Genomic DNA, 18,902 nt, shown 5'->3' on the forward strand with positions numbered 1-18,902 from the left:
TTGTTTGTGTTGGATTTTAACAGCATCCAAACAGCTTGTACCTGTAACTGTCAGTCTTTAACATTTGTTGCTTTCTATTAATTATTGTTTATTGTTTATTGGATCCCCACTAGTTGTCACCATGGTGACGACTATTCTTCCTGGGGTCCCTAAAAAAATAAGACAATTCCCAAAAATAGAAATCACGAAAAATACAACATAAAATATAAAACAAGCAATTCAATTATTCTCATAAACTAACTGAAATCATAAAATAAAAATAGATATTACTTCCAATTCTATAAAATTAAAACAATGAAATATTCTCCTAATCATTTCCAGATCCTAAGGCGACATAGTCAAAGAAGTGCAATCAAATGAAGTGTATTTCATTCACCAAAATCACTGAGACTGGTTCAATTCAGTAGTTTAAGTCATTTGCAAACTAAGTTGTCTTTTAATAGCCTTTGAAACGGAAATTAATAAACTTTCTTGTTGTTGGTGGACAAACAAAGTACAAATAGACCGAAGGTAGCTACAACTGAATGCCAAATTCAATTTAAAATCAATCAAAGGCACAAAAATAACATGAGCTTTGTTTTAATTTGAAACTGCGCCCCACTAATAACCAGACAGTCAGTTCTTGGAAGCAATTTAATTCACAAAAAAGAATCCCCAAACACTGACGTCTTGTTCTTTTATTGTCTATGTACCGCAGGAAGTGAAAGAAGAATAATTGGAAACAAGACAGAAGTGTGAAAGTATTATTTCTTCTTTTTTATTTTCATTAGATCGTCGCCGTTGTGCAGCTGCAGGATGTGTGCGTTAAAAAATAATGAAACTCACGACCAAAAATAGCCAAAAGTTCAATTTTACCAGGCAGCTGTCAAAGCACCAGAGGTCTAATACTTATGAAAAAGTAAAATATAAAAGAAAAAAAGAGAAGACGGACCCATGAACATTTTTTTTTTCTGATTGAATTTCGTCAAAACCTATTTTAGTCTTCAAGTAACTGCCAGAGTTAAAGGTCATTGTTAAAGTCATTACACTAATGAGCCCTACAGTTTGAGGATAGATTTAGTTTTGGTTTTTTTATCATTATCAGATCACCTCAGAGCACTAAAGGTGGACAAAGATACAAGGAGGAAGTGACAGACCTGAAGCAAAAAGTGTCAAGGAAGCTCTCTATGGGCTCAATTATCGCTCAATTGAAGAGGAGCAGGAGGACCCCAATTAGCGCTTTAGCTCGACACTCGTGTTCGTCAGAGGAGCTTCAGGCTGAAAACTCGCAGCGAGGACTCAACAGCTAATGGCTCCACTTGAACTTTTTCTACTAAGCAGAAGCTCCAGGACGATAACGATGTCGAAATGTAACGGAGTGAGCAGAGATCACGGCAGAGGACACCTCACTTCTCCTCTGCACCGTCGCTCTAATACCCTCTTTCACACACAACAGGAAAACACAAACAGCCTGCACTGTTATTGGCTCCAAGTTTTATCTTCCCTGTTTTTTGTGCCTTTAATTCCCTTCAAGCACTCTTTCTTCTAATCCCTTCATAACTTAACTCGACACACACGCAGTGAAAGCGGTGATAATGACTTCTTTATGTGCTAATTAAAATTTTATTGCTCACAAATGTCAGGATGGAAAGGCGACACGGACGAGTGGCAACAAGTCATCAACGGGAGAAGCAGGTTGTATTTCCAGTTAATTGTCGCCGACGACATGCAGGTTTTCAAGTCGATGATTTATACCCGCAGCAGGATGTGTTAGATGTGTTAGTCTGAAGCACACTGGAGGCATCTGCTGGCCAGAAGAGAAATGTGGTTCAGAGGAAATTATCAAGAAGAAGTGATGTAATTTTCCAGGGAGGATTGAGAAATTCTGCACGACTACAAAGCCAAAGTTTCTCAAAACTGCTCAGAACTAAGTAGAGCAGAATGTGACTTTCTGGAATTTGTTATAGAAAATTATTATGATTATATGTAAAGACTGGAGATTGATACTGAAGACATCAAAACTATAAAAGAAAACATACAGAATTATGTTGTAAATTTAAAAAAAGTGTTAATGTTCAGTATTAATCTACAAAAATAAAAAGCACTGAATGAGAAGGTGTGTCCATTTTTCAAGCATAAAGATCCTTAATTGGACCAGACTCTACTGCAACATTAATTCATGCTTCTATCCCCACTGAGAACCTTTAATGTATTAATAAAGTCAAGCCCAACGCTGAAAAAATCGTCTCTTTATCGTCTCTCCATCTACAACCAAACAATCAGCTGCTGGACCTGGTGGAGACGTGGACATCTGGTGTCTTTATGAACACTCTGGTTAATTCTCCACTTCCTGTCTATGATAAGTAGAAGAGTTGTGGTTCCACCTCTGTGACAGACTCATTGTATTTTAATGTAAACCTTCATCCTGCAGCTCATCGGTATTCTGAAGGGAAACGTGTCCTCCCTGCAGTCTGGACCAACTGGACTAAATTTTACTCTCTCAAGGACATCACATTAGTATTGATCATCCTCTAATAAACCTATTAATAGCAGGAGAACAATATGAGAGAAGTCAACCTTGATCAGAATGGATATTAAAGTCGTTAACCCTCCTGTTGTCTTCATTTACTGGCATCAAAAAATACTGTTTCCTTGTCTGGAAAAAAAATCCAATAATCCAACAAAAAAATTCCCCAAAATTCTGAAAATTTCAGGAAGAAAATCCCAACAATTCCTTGAAAGTTTTTTTTTTTTTTTTTTTTTAAATCCCCCAAATTTGGCAAGAAAATTCTTGGAATTTTTTTTTTTTAAAAGAGTAAAAATCTTCAAAAAAAAATCCTAAAAATATCTAAAGTGATTATGTATATATCAGTAAAACTTCTAATATTATCTCACAAAATAATCAACCAAAATCCAGAGAATTTCGCTGGATTTTCGTTGGTTTTTATGAGAATGTTCTTAAACACTTTTAACATTTATTTTTTCCACCAAAAAATGTTCAAAAAATTCCCAAAAATGTTGAAAATGTGGACATCAGACGTTTCACTGTGAATTTTTTTTTTTTAACATTTTAAATTTGCAAAACTTTCAGGAAGAAAATTCCAATAATTCCTTAAAAGTTTGCCCAAAAGATTCTTATATTTAAAAAAAAAAAAGTAAAAATCTTCCAAAAAAATCCCCAAAATATGTTAAGTGATCATTTTTTCCGCATTTTAAAGATTTAAATTTGCAAAACCATCAGGAAGAAAATTCCACAAATTCCTTTACAATTTCTCTTAAAAGTTTTGTAAAAAAATAAATAAAAATTTGCCAAATTCAGCAAGAAAGTTCTTGTAAATATTTTTAGAAATTGAGTAAAAATCTTCCAAAAAATCCTAAAAATATCTAAAAATGATTATATACATATATCAGAAAAACTTCTAATATTTTCTTTAAGAATATTCACATAAAAATCAACCAAAATCCAGAGAATTTCGTTGGATTTTGGTTGATTTTTATGTGAATGTTCTTTAATGTTGAGAATGTAGACATCAGAAGTTTCACTGTGAAAATACATTTATTTTTCCACATTTTCAAACTCTAAAACGGTTCAATTTAACCCACAGAACGACGGGAGGGTTAAACTGCCTCATAAACGTCATTTGTCGTGTTTCCAGTATGTTTGGAGGCTCATTGCTGCTTTAAGGAAGGTTACATCTGACTACGTTTCCCAGAATGCACCGGGGGCTTGACCATGTGTTGTGTGACTGCCGCCGGACGGCTGCGGGTGGAAAGTGCAGGGAGACGGAGAGAGGAGAGAGGAGCAGCTGATCCCGGAGCAGCAGCATCAGACATGTAGAGAGCAGAGGAGAATGAGCCTCGGCTGTCCTCATAGCCACCATGTTCCCGGGAGTTTTCTATGCACTGCTGGCGGGATTCCTCGGCGCCGTGGCCTCGTCGTCGGCCAAGCTGTCCCTCGGAGCCGACTACCTGAAGGGAGTCTGTGAAACCGGACTCCGGACGTGGGGAGAGCAGCGGAAATTCAGACAGGCGGACGAAACTACCGCGTGTGACCGGGTGAGGCACCGCCGCAGTTAAAGTGAATAATTAACGGAGGGGTGAGGAGAGGCGGGGAGGTGATGCAGCCTGCACGGGTGGTTTCTCACCGGGGGAAGTTGGGGGGCGATCCCCGCCTCCCTCAGCATCAGCACCACCGGCAGCATCCCACGGAGGAGCGCCTCTCGTGCCGCGTCCGCGTGATGAAGGACACTGCAGCTCGTGCCGGTGTGAGCTATCGCGTTATTTTGACGCATCTCGTCACGGGAGAAAGGTTGATGTGTTGAAGGGGGTCAAGGGGGTTCTGGTGTGACCTTCACGCTGTCCTCATACGTCACGGTGATGTCAGAAACATCTGCACGCAGCTGTTTGTTTAGATTTGTTTTGGTTGAATGAACATGGAAAGCTGGAGTTATGCTTCAGAGCAGTATTCAGTACTGTTGCTGAGTACTACTAATACACATAATACTAATACTACATAGAGGGCATTCTATGGAGTAGAAGTCTCCTCCAGACAATCGGTATCACATCTGCACCTTCAATCCATTTTCAGTTTGAGTCTCAGTGTTTAACCCTCCTGTTGTCCTCATTTACAGCACCTAAAAATATTGTTTCCTTGTCTGTAAAAAATCCAAAAATTCAGCAAAAATATTCCACAAATTTCTGAAAATTTGCAAAACCTTCGGGAAGAAAATTCTAATAATTCCTTAAAAGTTTTATTTTAAAAAAATCCCCCAAATTTGGCAAGAAAATTCTTGTAAATATATTGAAAAAATGAATAAAAATTTCCAAAAAAAATCCTAAAAATATCTAAAGTGATTACACATATATCAGTAAAAGTTTTAATGTTTTCTTTCAGAACATTCCCTAAAAAATTCCGCTGGATTTCGGTTGATTTTTTGTGAATTTTTGTTCTTAAAGAAAATATTAGAAGTTTTACTGATATATATGTAATCACTTTAGATACTTTTTAGGATTTTTTGGGAAGATTTTTAAAATTGTTTTTAAATATTTATAAGAATTTTCTTGTTAAAATTGGGTGATTTTTTAAATAAAAACTTCTAAGGGAAACTTTTAATGATTTACTGGAATTTTTTCCCTGAAGGTTTTGCAAATTTTCAGAAATTTTGGGATTTTTTTTGCTGAATTTTGGGATTTTTTTCCGACAAGGAAACAATATTTTTTCATGTCCGTAAATGAAGACAACAGGAGGGTTAAAGATCAACGTAATCAACATCTATCTTTAAACCTCATGTCTGAACAAAACAACTCAAAACTACAAGAAGCCATGATGGAAGTTTCTCAGCTATATTAGAATAAAAGGCGACATATTTAGTTTGAGAACTGAGCAGCAGAATAACGTGTGTTTTGTATGCATTGCTGCAGTGTTAGTATGTTGGTGTTTTTGGGCACGCTTGTGTGATATCATGTCATAAATATCTGCATGCAGCTGTGACCGCATTTAAAAGAGGAAATTATGATTGCTGGTGGATGCAAAGTGGATGCAAAGTCTGTTAATGTGCTGCATGAGTCACATCAGACTGTATGAGGAGGTTCAGACTAAATATGAGCGATGCTTCATCACCTTGCTTTGCTGATGTTAAAGTGTTGATGAGTCCTCGCTGGCTTGTTTTAAACTGTGCTGTGCCATTTCTTTCAGTCTCTCCCATTTCAGCTGCTGAAGCTTGTAACTCCTTCAGAGGAGAAGCAAGAGCTAACTTTGGGCATTACTGGGCCCAAGCAGCAGCATATTATTACCAGATCAAACACTACAACACACAGATCATTCATAAATCTGTATCTATGGTACTGCATATGAGGCTTCCACCACTTCATCAATGGCTGCTGAAGATCCTCTCTTTATATGAATCAGCTTTGCAGGTGCACATGTTGGCTAGCTGCCCGTGAAATGCAGCGAGTCATCATCTTTGCGGTTAACACGAGCCCCATCTGCTCTGGCTTTCAGCTCCATATTCCTCTGAGGCTGCTGTGTGGCGGGCTGCTCTTCACCTGCAACGCTGTGATGTGGACGTTCCTCGCCAAAGCTCTCAGGTATTCCTCGTCCTCCACCCGAACCACTGTGACCACCACTGCCTCCAACTTCGTATCTTCCGTAAGTAGCAGCATCTCCGACTTCCTCCAGTCTGCTGAGGGTGGAAATCATTTCACAGTGACCTTACGTCCTTTGTTCCTTATATAAGATGGCTTATTTTAGAAAATAGGTTGGACTATATTCAGAGGAGTTATCCTTCTTCCTTGTTTCTCTTCATATTAAATGACTTTTTGGTTAATTTTGCGCTCATCTTGAATCCTGCAGGCGTTCCTGGGCCAGCTGATCTTCGGGGAAGCCCAGATCGCATTGTGGTGGGTCGGGATCTCTCTGACCTTCTCTGGTCTGCTGGTACTTCAGAGGGTTTCACCGCAGGACGGACAACAGAATGCTGTCGCCAAGAAGGACGAATAATATGTGTGGTCTCCACTAGCTGACTGTGGTGTGTACCAGCAAACATCTCCTTTGATTCCACAAAGAGACAAAATATACTGAAATCTGAGAAACAGCGACTGTATTTAATGCACTTTTGTTCCTTAACTTCAACACTAATCCTTCAAATTACAGCTAAATAACACAGAAAGTAAAAGAAATTATTCCCAGTTTCATGTATTTAACTAAACACCAGTCGAAACGCTCAATTTGGAGTCAGTATCTACCCCTCAGGTTGCGGTTTGTGGCCGTGCAGACTGTAAAACCCTGCTGGCTCAGCTGCAGCCTTGTTCTAAAATCAGAGGAGATGTTGGCTTCCAGCCAGTCCGGCCATGGCACAGCTACAGTGGATAGTGGAGACGGTCTGAAGGATGCCTGGGTCCAGCCTCCCAGAAGCTCTAAACTCATCTTTTGTCCACAGGCTTACAAAGAAGCAAAAACAATTCTAGCTTTAAGTTATTTTTGGGAAAACAGTCAACAACAACAACAGCACAACAACTCATGAGCTAAGAGAACAATGGGAAAGAAGCGAAGAGGTTTAGAAGAATAGTTTGACATTTTGTGAAATATTTGTTGTCTTGTTGAGAATTTGAGGAGAAGATTGAGACTAATGTCCATGTCTGCTAGTTAGCCTAGCTTAGCATAAAGACTGGAAATGGGAGAGTCCACTTTGATGCACCTATAAAGCTTACTTGGTCTTCTTTGTTTAGTCTGTCCAAAAAATAACCCCTGAAAAAACTTGTAAAACTGACAGCATGGTTTTCTGGTGGACTACATGTGTGGCTATTCACTAACTGAGAGAAGTGTGGTTACGTTTATCTTGAAATCCCCTTAATAAACCACAACTTTTTGTTCTTCTCTCTTTGGTGCAATCTGGTTCCTCCGGTCTCCAGTCTTTATGCTAGCTAATAGCACTTTTCCACTAGCACCTACTCGACTCTACTCACTTTAGGTCATTTTCCATTACAGTTGAGTACCACCTCATCATGGGTGGAGTCACAAAACACTCACCATCCTCGAACATGGTCTCCAATAATGCAGCAGTGGAGTCGAGTGCCGTAAATGGCGTCCATTTGGCTAAACCTCTTCCAACGCCCCCGGTTTGATCCACTCCGGCCGTTGTGGTCCTTGATGGGCCGATAGTCACTTTGGAGCTTTTTCAGCTTCTCCTGACACTGCTTCATTGTCCTGCTGTATCCGTGGGTGGCCATCCGCTCAAAGACCTCGTGATATACTTTCTGGTTGCGAGTCCCACCGTCCAGCTCCCTCTGTATTCTTTGGCCCACCACCAAAGTAAGAAAAGTCTCGACCTCTTCATTCGTCCATGGTACAGGTCTGGTGTGTCGTCACTCCTTGTCCAATCAGTGGCCAGCACTCTGTAGATGTCACATTATCGGCTCCACCCAGCTCGCCTGGAACCCCTGCCCAGTCAGTACTAAAATAGCATCTGGTACCAGGTTCTACATCCTGATGGAAAACCTCACAAACCGAGTCGGTGCTAGTGGAAAAGCGCCGTAAGCTATCTAGTGGTCTCACTTACTGTATGAACATGATATCAATCTTTCCACCTGATTCTCTGCAAACAGGAAATAGTCACTAAATGTGGAACTATTCCTTTAAAGGAGGAGCCAGATTATACAACAAATATATAATTTGGGAACTTGTGTGCATAATGACTGAGCTGAAGTTTAATGTTTGAGTTTTGTGTGTGCATGATGCCACCATCAGTCAGCCTGTGAGTTATTTACTGTATCCCCCAAAGCTTTCTTTAAATTCCACATGTACTTACACTACGACGACACTCACTGTAAACATCCTACACTGACATTGCATATTATGCATGCTCAAGGCGATGTTTTAACTCAAGCACTTAGCTAACCAAGTGTACTCACGTCTTCACAAGTAATAATCCTTCTAATGTAGCGCTGAAAGGCTCGTCCCTGGTACGAGTGTGCTCGCTGCCTGGGTTTTGTTTTCGTTTGCCTTTCTCGATAGCCTGAACCTTAACCTCATGACATGAGCATGACACACTCAGAGGCAGCTGATCTTCCATTCCATGATAAATGTGTGCATGTTCCCACCAAGGCCTGAACTCGGATAAATCACACCAAAGCATCCTGGGAGCGTCTGACGGCCCCGTGAAGCGCTTCATTAACCTCGTGACCTGGGTGGCCATCGCTGTCTGTCCACCATCACACAGTCTCGTGATCGCCCGTTGAGCTTTATGTGCATTTGCGATCTTACATTATTCTGTTGCGCGTCATGAATAATAATCCATTGCTCACCGTTCCTCGGGGCTCTTCGTTGAAAGCTTCCCTCAACATCCCTGGATCTGTCAGCGAGGTCGCAATAACGTTATAACACTGTGATGCGTGGAATGGAGCGGGAGCTGTCAAGAAACGAGGACAGAACATGTCGATATGTGCTTCTAGAAGGACGTTCCTGCTAGTATAAGTCAGTATACAGGTGTTTGCCTGAGCATGACAACAAAGGCTGCTTTACTGAACGGTGTTTTCAGATCACACTTTGCTGTTGTTTGGATACATATCATACTATAAATGCATAATGGTAGCTATATTACCTGTCTGTAATATCCCACAGCAGCAACGCACAAATATATATCAGATGTCCTTCCAACTGCTGCTGTGCAGGTTTTGTATCATGTGATTTACATGCATCCCTATTAATGTGACCGCAGTGAAAATGTGATTATAATCTGCTGTAGGCTCTCATGTTAAAGGCCAGCTGAGTGATGTTTCATAGCAGGGCTGTAAACGCAGCAGCATATGACTTCTGTTATTTGTGCCTCCACGTTTCAGTATCCCGGGTGTTTTGCATAAAGAAATTTTTTTGAGGAAATTAGCTTTACTTTTTTGTCAAGAGTTAGCTGAGAAACATATTACCACTCTTCTGCTAGTAGCTGGAGCTAGCTGCCGGTTAGCTTTGCTTTAACGCTGGAAGCAGCTAGCTTACCTCTGGGTAAAGGGGGCAAAATCCACCTGCCAACATCTCTATTGCTATTTAACACATTGCGTGTCATTATTTTATTGATTAACCTATACAAAAATGTGTAGAAAAAAAACTAGTGCTATATTTATTTGTGGATATCAACAGCAGTAGCACAACTTAAGAGCTAACAGAAGAGATGTGACGAAAGGAAGAGACTTAAAGGAGTAGTTTGACGATGAAAGGCTTTCAACCACACAATAACGCAACCCTACGAAAGTCTTTGGCCTTCCCACATACAACTGTTCAACCAAAGTAGTTTCCTTCGTCGCTTTTTTCAGGGGACACCATCGCTCTACCTTGGGCTAAGCACCAAACAAAACTGTTGTGACTGGTTCAAAGAAATTATATAACAAGGTTGGAAATGAGGTGCAGTCAGACCATTCTATACAGCTTTTTATCAGCACTACAGAATGGTCTGACATCGCAAAAACTATATCGAGTCCCGAGTTAGGGGCTGCATCCTTGTAAGGCTACAATCAAACTCCAAATAAGTGACAGCAGCAAAACAAAGGTGGTCAAATTTAGAGGGTCACTTTAAAGGCAGACTGGAAATGCATTTGTCTGTTTCTGGGCAACAAATGGTCCAACAGGTGGATCCTTCATGGCCCGACCCATCACAGGTGGACTTAATGCACCAGTAACGGTTGTTTTTTTAAGAAGACAATGGACTCCAAAAGCTGAACTCTGGTTTTATATTTGATACAGCAAAAACAAATGACCATCACAACTTCTTGCCCTGTACTGTCAAAGTGACTTACAGTTTCAGTTTTAGTCTTGACTCTCAGTTTTGGTTGTCAACTCTGCTAGATGTGAATGAGATGTAAGTGTAAGGACGGGAGCAACTGGTGATCTTGTGTCTTTCAAAGGATGCAGTCCATGGTGACCACGACCCCAATTGAAAGCATCATATTTCTTGGCGGTATCAGATGCCAGACAGTCTGTTTAGAATCAACAGAATCTGAATAAAACCTCCTCGGGACTGTCTGGTTCTTCATCTACAGTGACTTTGTTGATGATCAGAATTTTGCCTTTGGGTGTTTCTGGGGTTCCAGGTCCTTGGGGTCCATTGAGATGGGTCCAGATTTGTCACTTATTGGTGTACGCTTTCCATCGTTTCTGGGTTAGGGTTAGCTCTGGGATTCATCAGTGCAACTAACGGACACATCTGGGATCTGCTCGGGGCTGACGCCAGATTGGTTTTACATCCATCCAGTTGTTGTGGTCGGAACACTGAATCTGGTTTCTGTTCAGAGCCATTCTTTCTGTAGGTTTAGGCAATTATTGACTCAGAAATTGGATCATTTTCAATCAATTTAGGACAAATTTCATGTCATTCTGAATTAGTTTCCTTTAATTTTGGATCTCCATAGACCTCAAGGACCTGGAATCCTGGAAACACCCACAGCAGGAAGACAGAACTCCAATCATCAACAAACTAGCCAAGACATAAAATCACGACTCGAACTTCATACACTTGATCTTTGGTGAAGATTAAATACATAATGTGATTTGAAATGTTAGTGGGCTTTGGTGTTGGCCTTTCACATAGAGCCAAGCCAGACGTTTCTTCCATTTACAGGTTTTATGCTAAGCTAACTGGTTGTTGGTTTTAGCTTCACTACCACACAAACTTGAGTGGTGCTATCTTTTAGCTCTTGGCAAGAAAGTAAATGTTCCTCTAACCTACCTTTAATCTTTGCTTTTTTAACACTTTTCGGTGCCTGGCTTTTCTCCAGTTAACGGCATGATAAGAGGGGAAACCATCGACCCTTGAACCCACTTTCACTGTAACATAATCAGTCAGAGCTTCTGCAATAGCCACAACTACAGCTCTGTGATGGCAGCATGGCATTGAGTGTGATGTACTTCTGCCTGTGTGCACATAAACTGTAGACAGAGAGATTAGAAACCCACTAGAACATTATCTTGACCTGACGAGGTGCGTCGTCACATCGACCAGTTAATGCGCTGTGCTGCAAGAAAACAACTAAATTCATCAGTTTTGATTGTTAGAAGAGAACAGTCTTTGTTCGGTGTTAAAGAGTTTGAATATTTAATAAGAGGAGCTCAGCGCTAATGGAAAATAGACTGATTTTGCATTAGTTTGTTGCATTCCTACTCTTAAATTTTGCAGCTCAGTCATCACTTTAATCTGAAGGCTGCTGCACAGACAAATTTTTCCATTATGTTCAATTTTTAACACGAATCGAGACAGTTTGATTAGACTCTCTGTGCTCCAGTACGAATAATTCATAAATGGTCTTACGGATTGTGCGAAGCAAACATTTGTAAAAGTGTAAATATGTTCTGTTAATAGGAACCACTTGAAAAGATGTGTAAAATCGCCATCTCCGACGAGAGGAGAAGCACTGTTAAATTATTAAATAAACATCTCATCTGACAAACAAGACTCCCAGCTCCGTCAATCAGGTTTTGTGTTTCCGTGAGAGGATCTGAAGCTTTTCTGCTTCCAGTTAAATTGAATTAGATGTGAAGGACTGCGTTTTGGTGCCGTAAGCAGAGTCCCATTTAGCTCAATGTCCTCTCTGCATTCAGACTGTAAAGTCTAATGAATGCTTGTAGGAGTTAATGGAGCTGCTAGCGTTAGCCTGAAGATGGTCTACAGTACTTATACAGGGAGCTTTATGCTCCGTTTGAGCAGCTCGCTTCCTTTAAACACCACTGGCAAAAACAAAACTCAATTCAACTTCATGAAGTTGTGTGACGATAAGAGCATGTTTGTGCAACGCAGGATAAATACTGTCATGGAAATAATGATCAGACCATCCTTGTTTTCTTCAATTTCTTGTTCATTTCAATGCCTGGTGCCACTAAAGTTATACTACCTGAAGAATAAACTAAACACAACAAAAAATTCAGCTGATTCCATAATGCTTTATGTCCTCTTTGACATGCTTCAGCTTCATCGTATTCCAGGGTATCTAATATGGCTGGCCCGAATAGTGGTTTCTGGCCTCCGAATATTCGGGCCCTATTAAAGATGAATATCCGAATATTCGTTCCGCCCCGTAACGTCCGACGGAGGTATGGAGTTAGAACAGTCTCATAATTCACAAATGCACACAGAAGAATTCGCAAATGTAAACTGCAATCCACAAATGCACACAGAAGAATTCACACATGTGAACTGGGATTCACAAATGTAAACTGCAATCCACAAATGCACACAGAAGAATTCACACATGTGAACTGGGATTCACAAATGTAAACTGCAATCCACAAATAAATTCAGAAAGTTCACAAATGTATTTCTGCATTCACAAACTGCTTTCGTGTGTGAATCTTTTTTGAGACTGCTCTGCCGTCAGCTCGATCCACAAATGCATTTTTTTCAACACGGAAGTTTCTGTAGCCAATCAGATGTCTCCCTCCTTTCAGCCAATCACAAAAACTCACCCCATGTGGGGGTGGGTGTACTGTTCAGCCAATCATATGAACGCGTCCGCACAGCGTTATACTTGACCGTGTCATTGGGCTGAAGAGTGAAGCTGCCCGTCGGAGAGACCATGGCGTCTGATGGGGACAATAGACCCTTTATTTGTTTACAAACATTGTGACGTTTTTTGTGGGCGGGGCTTATGCTGGAGGCAAAAGCTGAGCGAGAAGTCAAGTGGGACTGGGAGTATATAGTTTGCGCTGGGAGTTTGCAGCGGAAACTCGAGCATTTTTAACCCGTTAAACTTCAGTGTACCGCCGGCGGTACACTTACTAATTTGCATAGGAATTTAAAGAATGTCCGAAGGCTGCAAATGCGATTATACAAACACTATACGCCGATGGAAAGCTTAGATTCTCATGAATCCGCCGGTATAAACCACTTTCAGATGTGATTACCACAGCGGATAATATAAACACATTTGTCCTACAAACAACGAATATCCATCCATCCGTTCTCTATACACGGCTTCAACGTACACAGCGCGACTCACATTTCCGGGTTCATTATTACACACAGATGAAAATATTCCACAAAAAACGGCCATAATCCAACCTTGGACATCCAGACGACACAAACCAGTAAACTTTTTTTTCCAAAACATGTCTTGAAGTCGGTATATAATCCACGAATCGGTCGTTTTCAAGGAAATGCACCCAAAAATTCGGATCCTTTTTCATTTTTAGAAAGTTCTGGCCAACATTTCCTGATGACAGATTGAACCCAGTGTAAACCGACCTTCGTTGCCTTCGTTTTGTCTTCAGCAGAGGTCTTCGGCATCTTGTCTTGTGTTTATGCAACGACGTGAAGCGTGACTTCAGAGTCGGCAGCAACCCGGCCAGCCATTCGGGTGGTGTTTACAAACACGAATGGAGGAGCCGAAATGAGCCGAAGAACACGGCGGGATGAGCCGAAGTGGGCAGAAGGCGCAGGGAAGAGACAAGCTCCGAATATTTTCGTCTGGGGGGAGGAGGGAGTGATCACATAGACATATGTGTATATGTTTATGTGATCACATGATGAGATGAGCCGATAATTGCCGATGTGGGCCGAAGGCGGAGGGAAGACAGTAACGCGGCATATTCCTTCCGCCCGGTAATGTCTGACGGGGGGTGGGGGGGCGAATATTCGGATACCAAATTAATATCCGGATAGTGCCATCGTGAACGAATATCCGGATATTTGGGTCCAGCCCTAGTATCTAAGAGGACATTTCATGTCATCAGCAGCTATGCACATGCAAAGGTCCAGAGTGGTTTCCTGCTGACATTCAAGCCGTAGCTTGAGTATTTTTTGGCACTTTAGTATCAATTATTTCTATATTTAGGGTCCGAGCACCGAGGGTGCGAAGGACAGGCGGTGCCAGGGCACCGACTGTCCAAGGCACCAGCGGTGCCAAGGACCCTATTGAAACCCTAGGGTTTATTATTATTTTTTTTTTTTTTTTTTTTTTTTCTCCCGTAAAGTAAATTGGCTTTTTGGCGGCCTTATCATACTCCAAAACGCGTGAAATTTGGCATGCACATCAGGACTGGCGAAAAATTTGATATTTTATGGGAGTTGCGCATGTGCGTGCCAAAATGGCTCTATAGCGCCACCTGCAAAGTTGAAAAAGTAGTCATTAGGCCAACTGCCACAATGTTTCATGTACAGCTACAATATTTGGTGGGCATATGCAGAACATCTGGACACACCAAAAAGTCAATTACAGCCACGCCCTAAACCCAACAGGAAGTCGGCCATCTTCAATTTGCTGTAAATTTTTCAAACTTAATCGCTCCTCGGGAAATGACTTGCCTTTTTGGCGGCCTTATCATGAACCAAAACGCGTGAAATTTGGCGTGCACATCAGGACTGGCGAAAAATTTGATATTTTATGGGAGTTGCGCATATGTGTGGAAAAATGGCTCTATAGCGCCACCTGCAAAATTGAAACAGTGGTCATTAGGCCAACTTCCACAATGTTTTATTTACAGCTACAATATTTGGTGGGCATATGCACCACATCAGGACACACCAAAAAGTCAATCACAGCCACACCCTAAACCCAACAGGAAGTCGGCCATCTTGAATTTGCTGTACATTTGTCAAAATTTATAGCTCCTAGTGGATAAGTCTGAGAGAACTGAAATTTGGCCAGTACATGCACCAGACCTTTCTGATGAAAAGTTATCAAAAACTCAACCAGAAGCCAAAAGGTGTGGCCATGGCGGAGCCTCAAACAACTGATCCTTCGCCATGAAACAGGAATTGGTGTCTAATTCTTCTCAACATGCTCCAATCTGCCTGAAACTTTACATGTATGATGACAGTCCTGTCCTGATGTCATCCACATAGGGATATTCATTGACAGTCATAGCGCCACCTTGTGGTTTCAGGAAATAGACATCTTTTACACTTTCATGCCCTATTGTTACCCGGTTGATCATATTCACTTCAAATGCAGTGACAACAGCCTAAACACATTGATGATGCATCCCAGTGAAAATGGTGACTTGTCATCAAAGGGCGTGTCTGTGGCGGCCAAACCAATTTCGATGTTTCGCCATGAAAATTTAACGATTCATATCTCAGCTGAACAACATCCTATCTGCCTCAGACTTCACATGCTGGATACCAGGTCCAGTCTGAACACATCCACACTCATAAATTTTGAAAAAGTCATAGCGCCACCTGTTGGTAATAGTAAGTTTAAGGCCTTATATTTTCAGGTACAATGGCCCCAAACTTGGTGATATCATGCTGGAAATTGGTCAGTCGAGTCTTCACCTCTTGACAATCACACACTGTGAAGGGTGTGACAGTTCATGCAACGCTGTTGCCGTAGCAACCAAATATCGCCATGAAAAACAAAGCCCTTTCTGACAGGTTAGGAATACTCCAATGCTCACAAAAATTACCACACACATCACCATTGACCCAAGGAACAACACTGTATGCATCTCGGCACTGCACATGCTATAGCGCCCCCTACAGTATTTTTAACAAACAGCCCCCCCAGCACGTTTCACCTACATCCATGAAATTTGGGAGGCTTATAGAGCACATCAGGACGCACAAAAAAGCCTCTTGGAGCCATGTCCTAAACCCAACAGGAAGTCGGCCATCTTGGATTAATTGTGAGATTTTTGATGATTTTTCTCATTTTTGAGAGTTAATACCTCCTTGGGGATAATTCCAGGAGACCTGAAATTTTGTCAGTCCACACAGCAGGACTTGGTTTGGAAAAGTTATCAAAAGTTTAACCAGAAGCCAAATGGCGTGGCCATGGCGACCATTAGAGTTTTGATGCTTCGCCATGAAACAACAACTGCTGTATAACTCTCCTCTGCATGCTCCAATCTGCCTCAAACTTTCCATGTGTGATCACAATCCAATCCTGATCACATCTACAGGCCAACAGACACTCTCAGTTGCAGCGCCACCTTTTGGAGGGACAATAAATGCTGTATAACTGGCCTCTACATGATCAAATCAGCCTGAAACTTTTCATGAGTGATCAGAGTCCAGCCCTCATCACATCCACTGTTTGAAATACACTGAGTTACAGCGCCACCTGGTGGTGGATGGGCAGGAAATGCTGTATAACTAGTCTGAACATGCTCCAATCTGGCTGAAATTTTACGTGTGATTAAACTCTGGTCCAGATGTGATTCAGAGGCCAGCACACACTCTCAGTCACAGTGCCACCTGGTGGACGTGCATGGATTCGCCGACCAGCGTGGATGCGAGGACCCGTCCATCGCTGCTTGCAGCTTTAATTTTATTTGCATCTTTGATTTTAAGAGTGAAACAAACACATTTCTCACTCATTTCATTCCAAAAGGTTAACCGTCTATAAAACATCCACAAATCTTCACCAAAAGTCGTGTCATATTCATACAGTTTTATTTCATTCCCCTTTAAACAAATACCACAGTCAAAAAAAAGAAGAAATAAAGCATAATGTGGTCCACAGTAAGTGCAACAAACATTATCCACACCGGACCACAGAGAACAGAACGAACATCTGAGAAAAAAGAAGAAGAAGAAAGCTGGTGTTCTGTATGTGTAAACCTGCTGCATCTCCACATAACGGCAACGGTTTTTAAAAACATTTAAAAGCCGAAGAAAATCTCTCTGCTCTTGAAATGGTGACTTCACAACCTCCCTTCATTCAGCGTTCCATTTGGCAACAAACATATTTAATGACGTCCCTTCGTCGCCTCCAGAAGCTCGTTTTTAACGACAGTAAGGCTTTCAAACAAGGCATTTTAGTGTTAAATGCTTTAAAGTGGGCTTTTACCAACAGCATCAAACTCTCATCACCTGAAAGTCAAATCTTCAGCTTCCTTGTCCCATCAGGTAGATTTTTTACAGCTAAAACATGGATTTCTAGTCATTTTCCAGCAACATAAACGTGAATCGTTTCATCCTGCGAGGACGTTCCCCTCCCGCCAGACTCACAAAAACAATCTATGACAAACTGGATTATCCACGAGCAAATTCCATCAGCAGAGAGCGAGTTACAGTTAGCGTCAGTGCATTCAGAGAGCAACGAGTATTGCTTTATTCCCTGACTTTCTGTCTGAGCTGGTGACTGTGATGCTTATCGAGCTAAAAAGTCAAAGACAAACACACACGGAGTAGCCAAAAAACAACAACAAAATGAAGCCTGCTGGACTCCTATGTTAAAGATCGTACAAAACGGCTACTTTCAGCACAAACACAACATGACAGATTTGAGGGTTTACAGAATCATTTTCATGGTTTTTCATGCATTTAAACCTAATTTTTGGAACGATTTGTTACCATTTGTAATGTCCTTCCTGCACTTTGTGGCCGCTTTATTAGGTTCAATCTAACACCCAGCAGACCAGCTGCAAGAAAACCTTCAGTGAATTTAATAAATAGTCAGAGGTGGTGGTAAAATTCTGTTTGTTTCTGGCAATCTCATCATGCTCTCAAACATGAAGTGCAAAACATTAGAAACGCTGTTTAATAATAATAATAATAATGTACACGACCTTCTGACAGCTGGAATAAACATATATATATATATATATATATACCGGGCTTTGCAAAAGTTCTGTTACACGGTTTCATGATCTTTAGAGACGTTTACATGTCGGAGTGAAAAATTCCATTAAATAAACTGAAAGTTCTACCTTATAGGCAGGTGTCCTTAATACGAATTTGTTCTCCGGTGAAGTTGTATCAAGACGGAATTCAAAAGAGTTGAGATATCTGCTCTCCTTCATGCTGGCCACAACAAGTCTGACAGAGCCAAGCAGCTGAACATCAGCCGGATGACCGTCCACAGAGTCGCGGAGAGGCTCAAGAATGGTGAAGATCTTTCAGTGATCTTTCAAGAATGGTGGAGACCTGAAAGATCTTCACCATTCTTTAGCCTCTCCGCAACTCTGTGGACGGTCATCCGTCTGATGTTCAGCATGAAGGAGAGCAGATATCTCAACTCTTTTGACTTCCATCTTGATACAACTTCACCGGAGAAAAAAATTTGTGTTAAGGACACCTGCCTATAAGGTTGAACTTTCAGTTTATTTAATGGAATTTTTCACTCCGACATGTAAACGTCTCTAAAGATCATGAAACCGAGTGTAACAGAACTTTTGCAAAGCCCGGTATATATATATGTTGATATTAATATGTTGTCTAGCGACTTTACATGTATGTTTGAGTTCTACTGCAGACATTAAATGAAGGGGTCACTGTTTATTAACCTTCCAGCAGCAGATTTCACAAACTAGTTAACATTTCCTACAGTAAAAACTCTGCTGAACTCTGCGCCATCATCCGCTCAGTGTCTCTGCTGCAAACTGCTCTGGAGTCCGAACGGGTTTTGTAGCTTTTTTTTGGATTTATTCTCTGTAGGAAAAAAAAAGCATAGACGATATCTGTAAAAGATCCAGTGTAGAAAGCTGCACACTACAAACATTA

General features: G+C 41.2%; 2 protein-coding genes across 2 annotated transcripts in view; both read left to right on the forward strand.

Annotated features, from left to right (window-relative positions):
• The window catches only part of rps5 (ribosomal protein S5), a 256,311-nt gene that overhangs the window by 118,972 nt on the left and 118,437 nt on the right, over positions 1-18,902 (forward strand). The window lies entirely within an intron of this gene.
• On the forward strand, positions 3,696-11,915 carry LOC110964829 (transmembrane protein 42). The gene is made up of 3 exons (XM_022213669.2): positions 3,696-4,035; positions 5,981-6,127; positions 6,332-11,915. The coding sequence occupies exons 1-3, from the start codon at positions 3,859-3,861 to the stop codon at positions 6,476-6,478; spliced, it is 471 nt and encodes a 156-aa protein (XP_022069361.1). The 5' UTR covers positions 3,696-3,858; the 3' UTR covers positions 6,479-11,915.

Source organism: Acanthochromis polyacanthus, chromosome 11 (assembly GCF_021347895.1).
Source record: "Acanthochromis polyacanthus isolate Apoly-LR-REF ecotype Palm Island chromosome 11, KAUST_Apoly_ChrSc, whole genome shotgun sequence".
NCBI classification, from domain to species: Eukaryota; Metazoa; Chordata; class Actinopteri; family Pomacentridae; genus Acanthochromis; species Acanthochromis polyacanthus.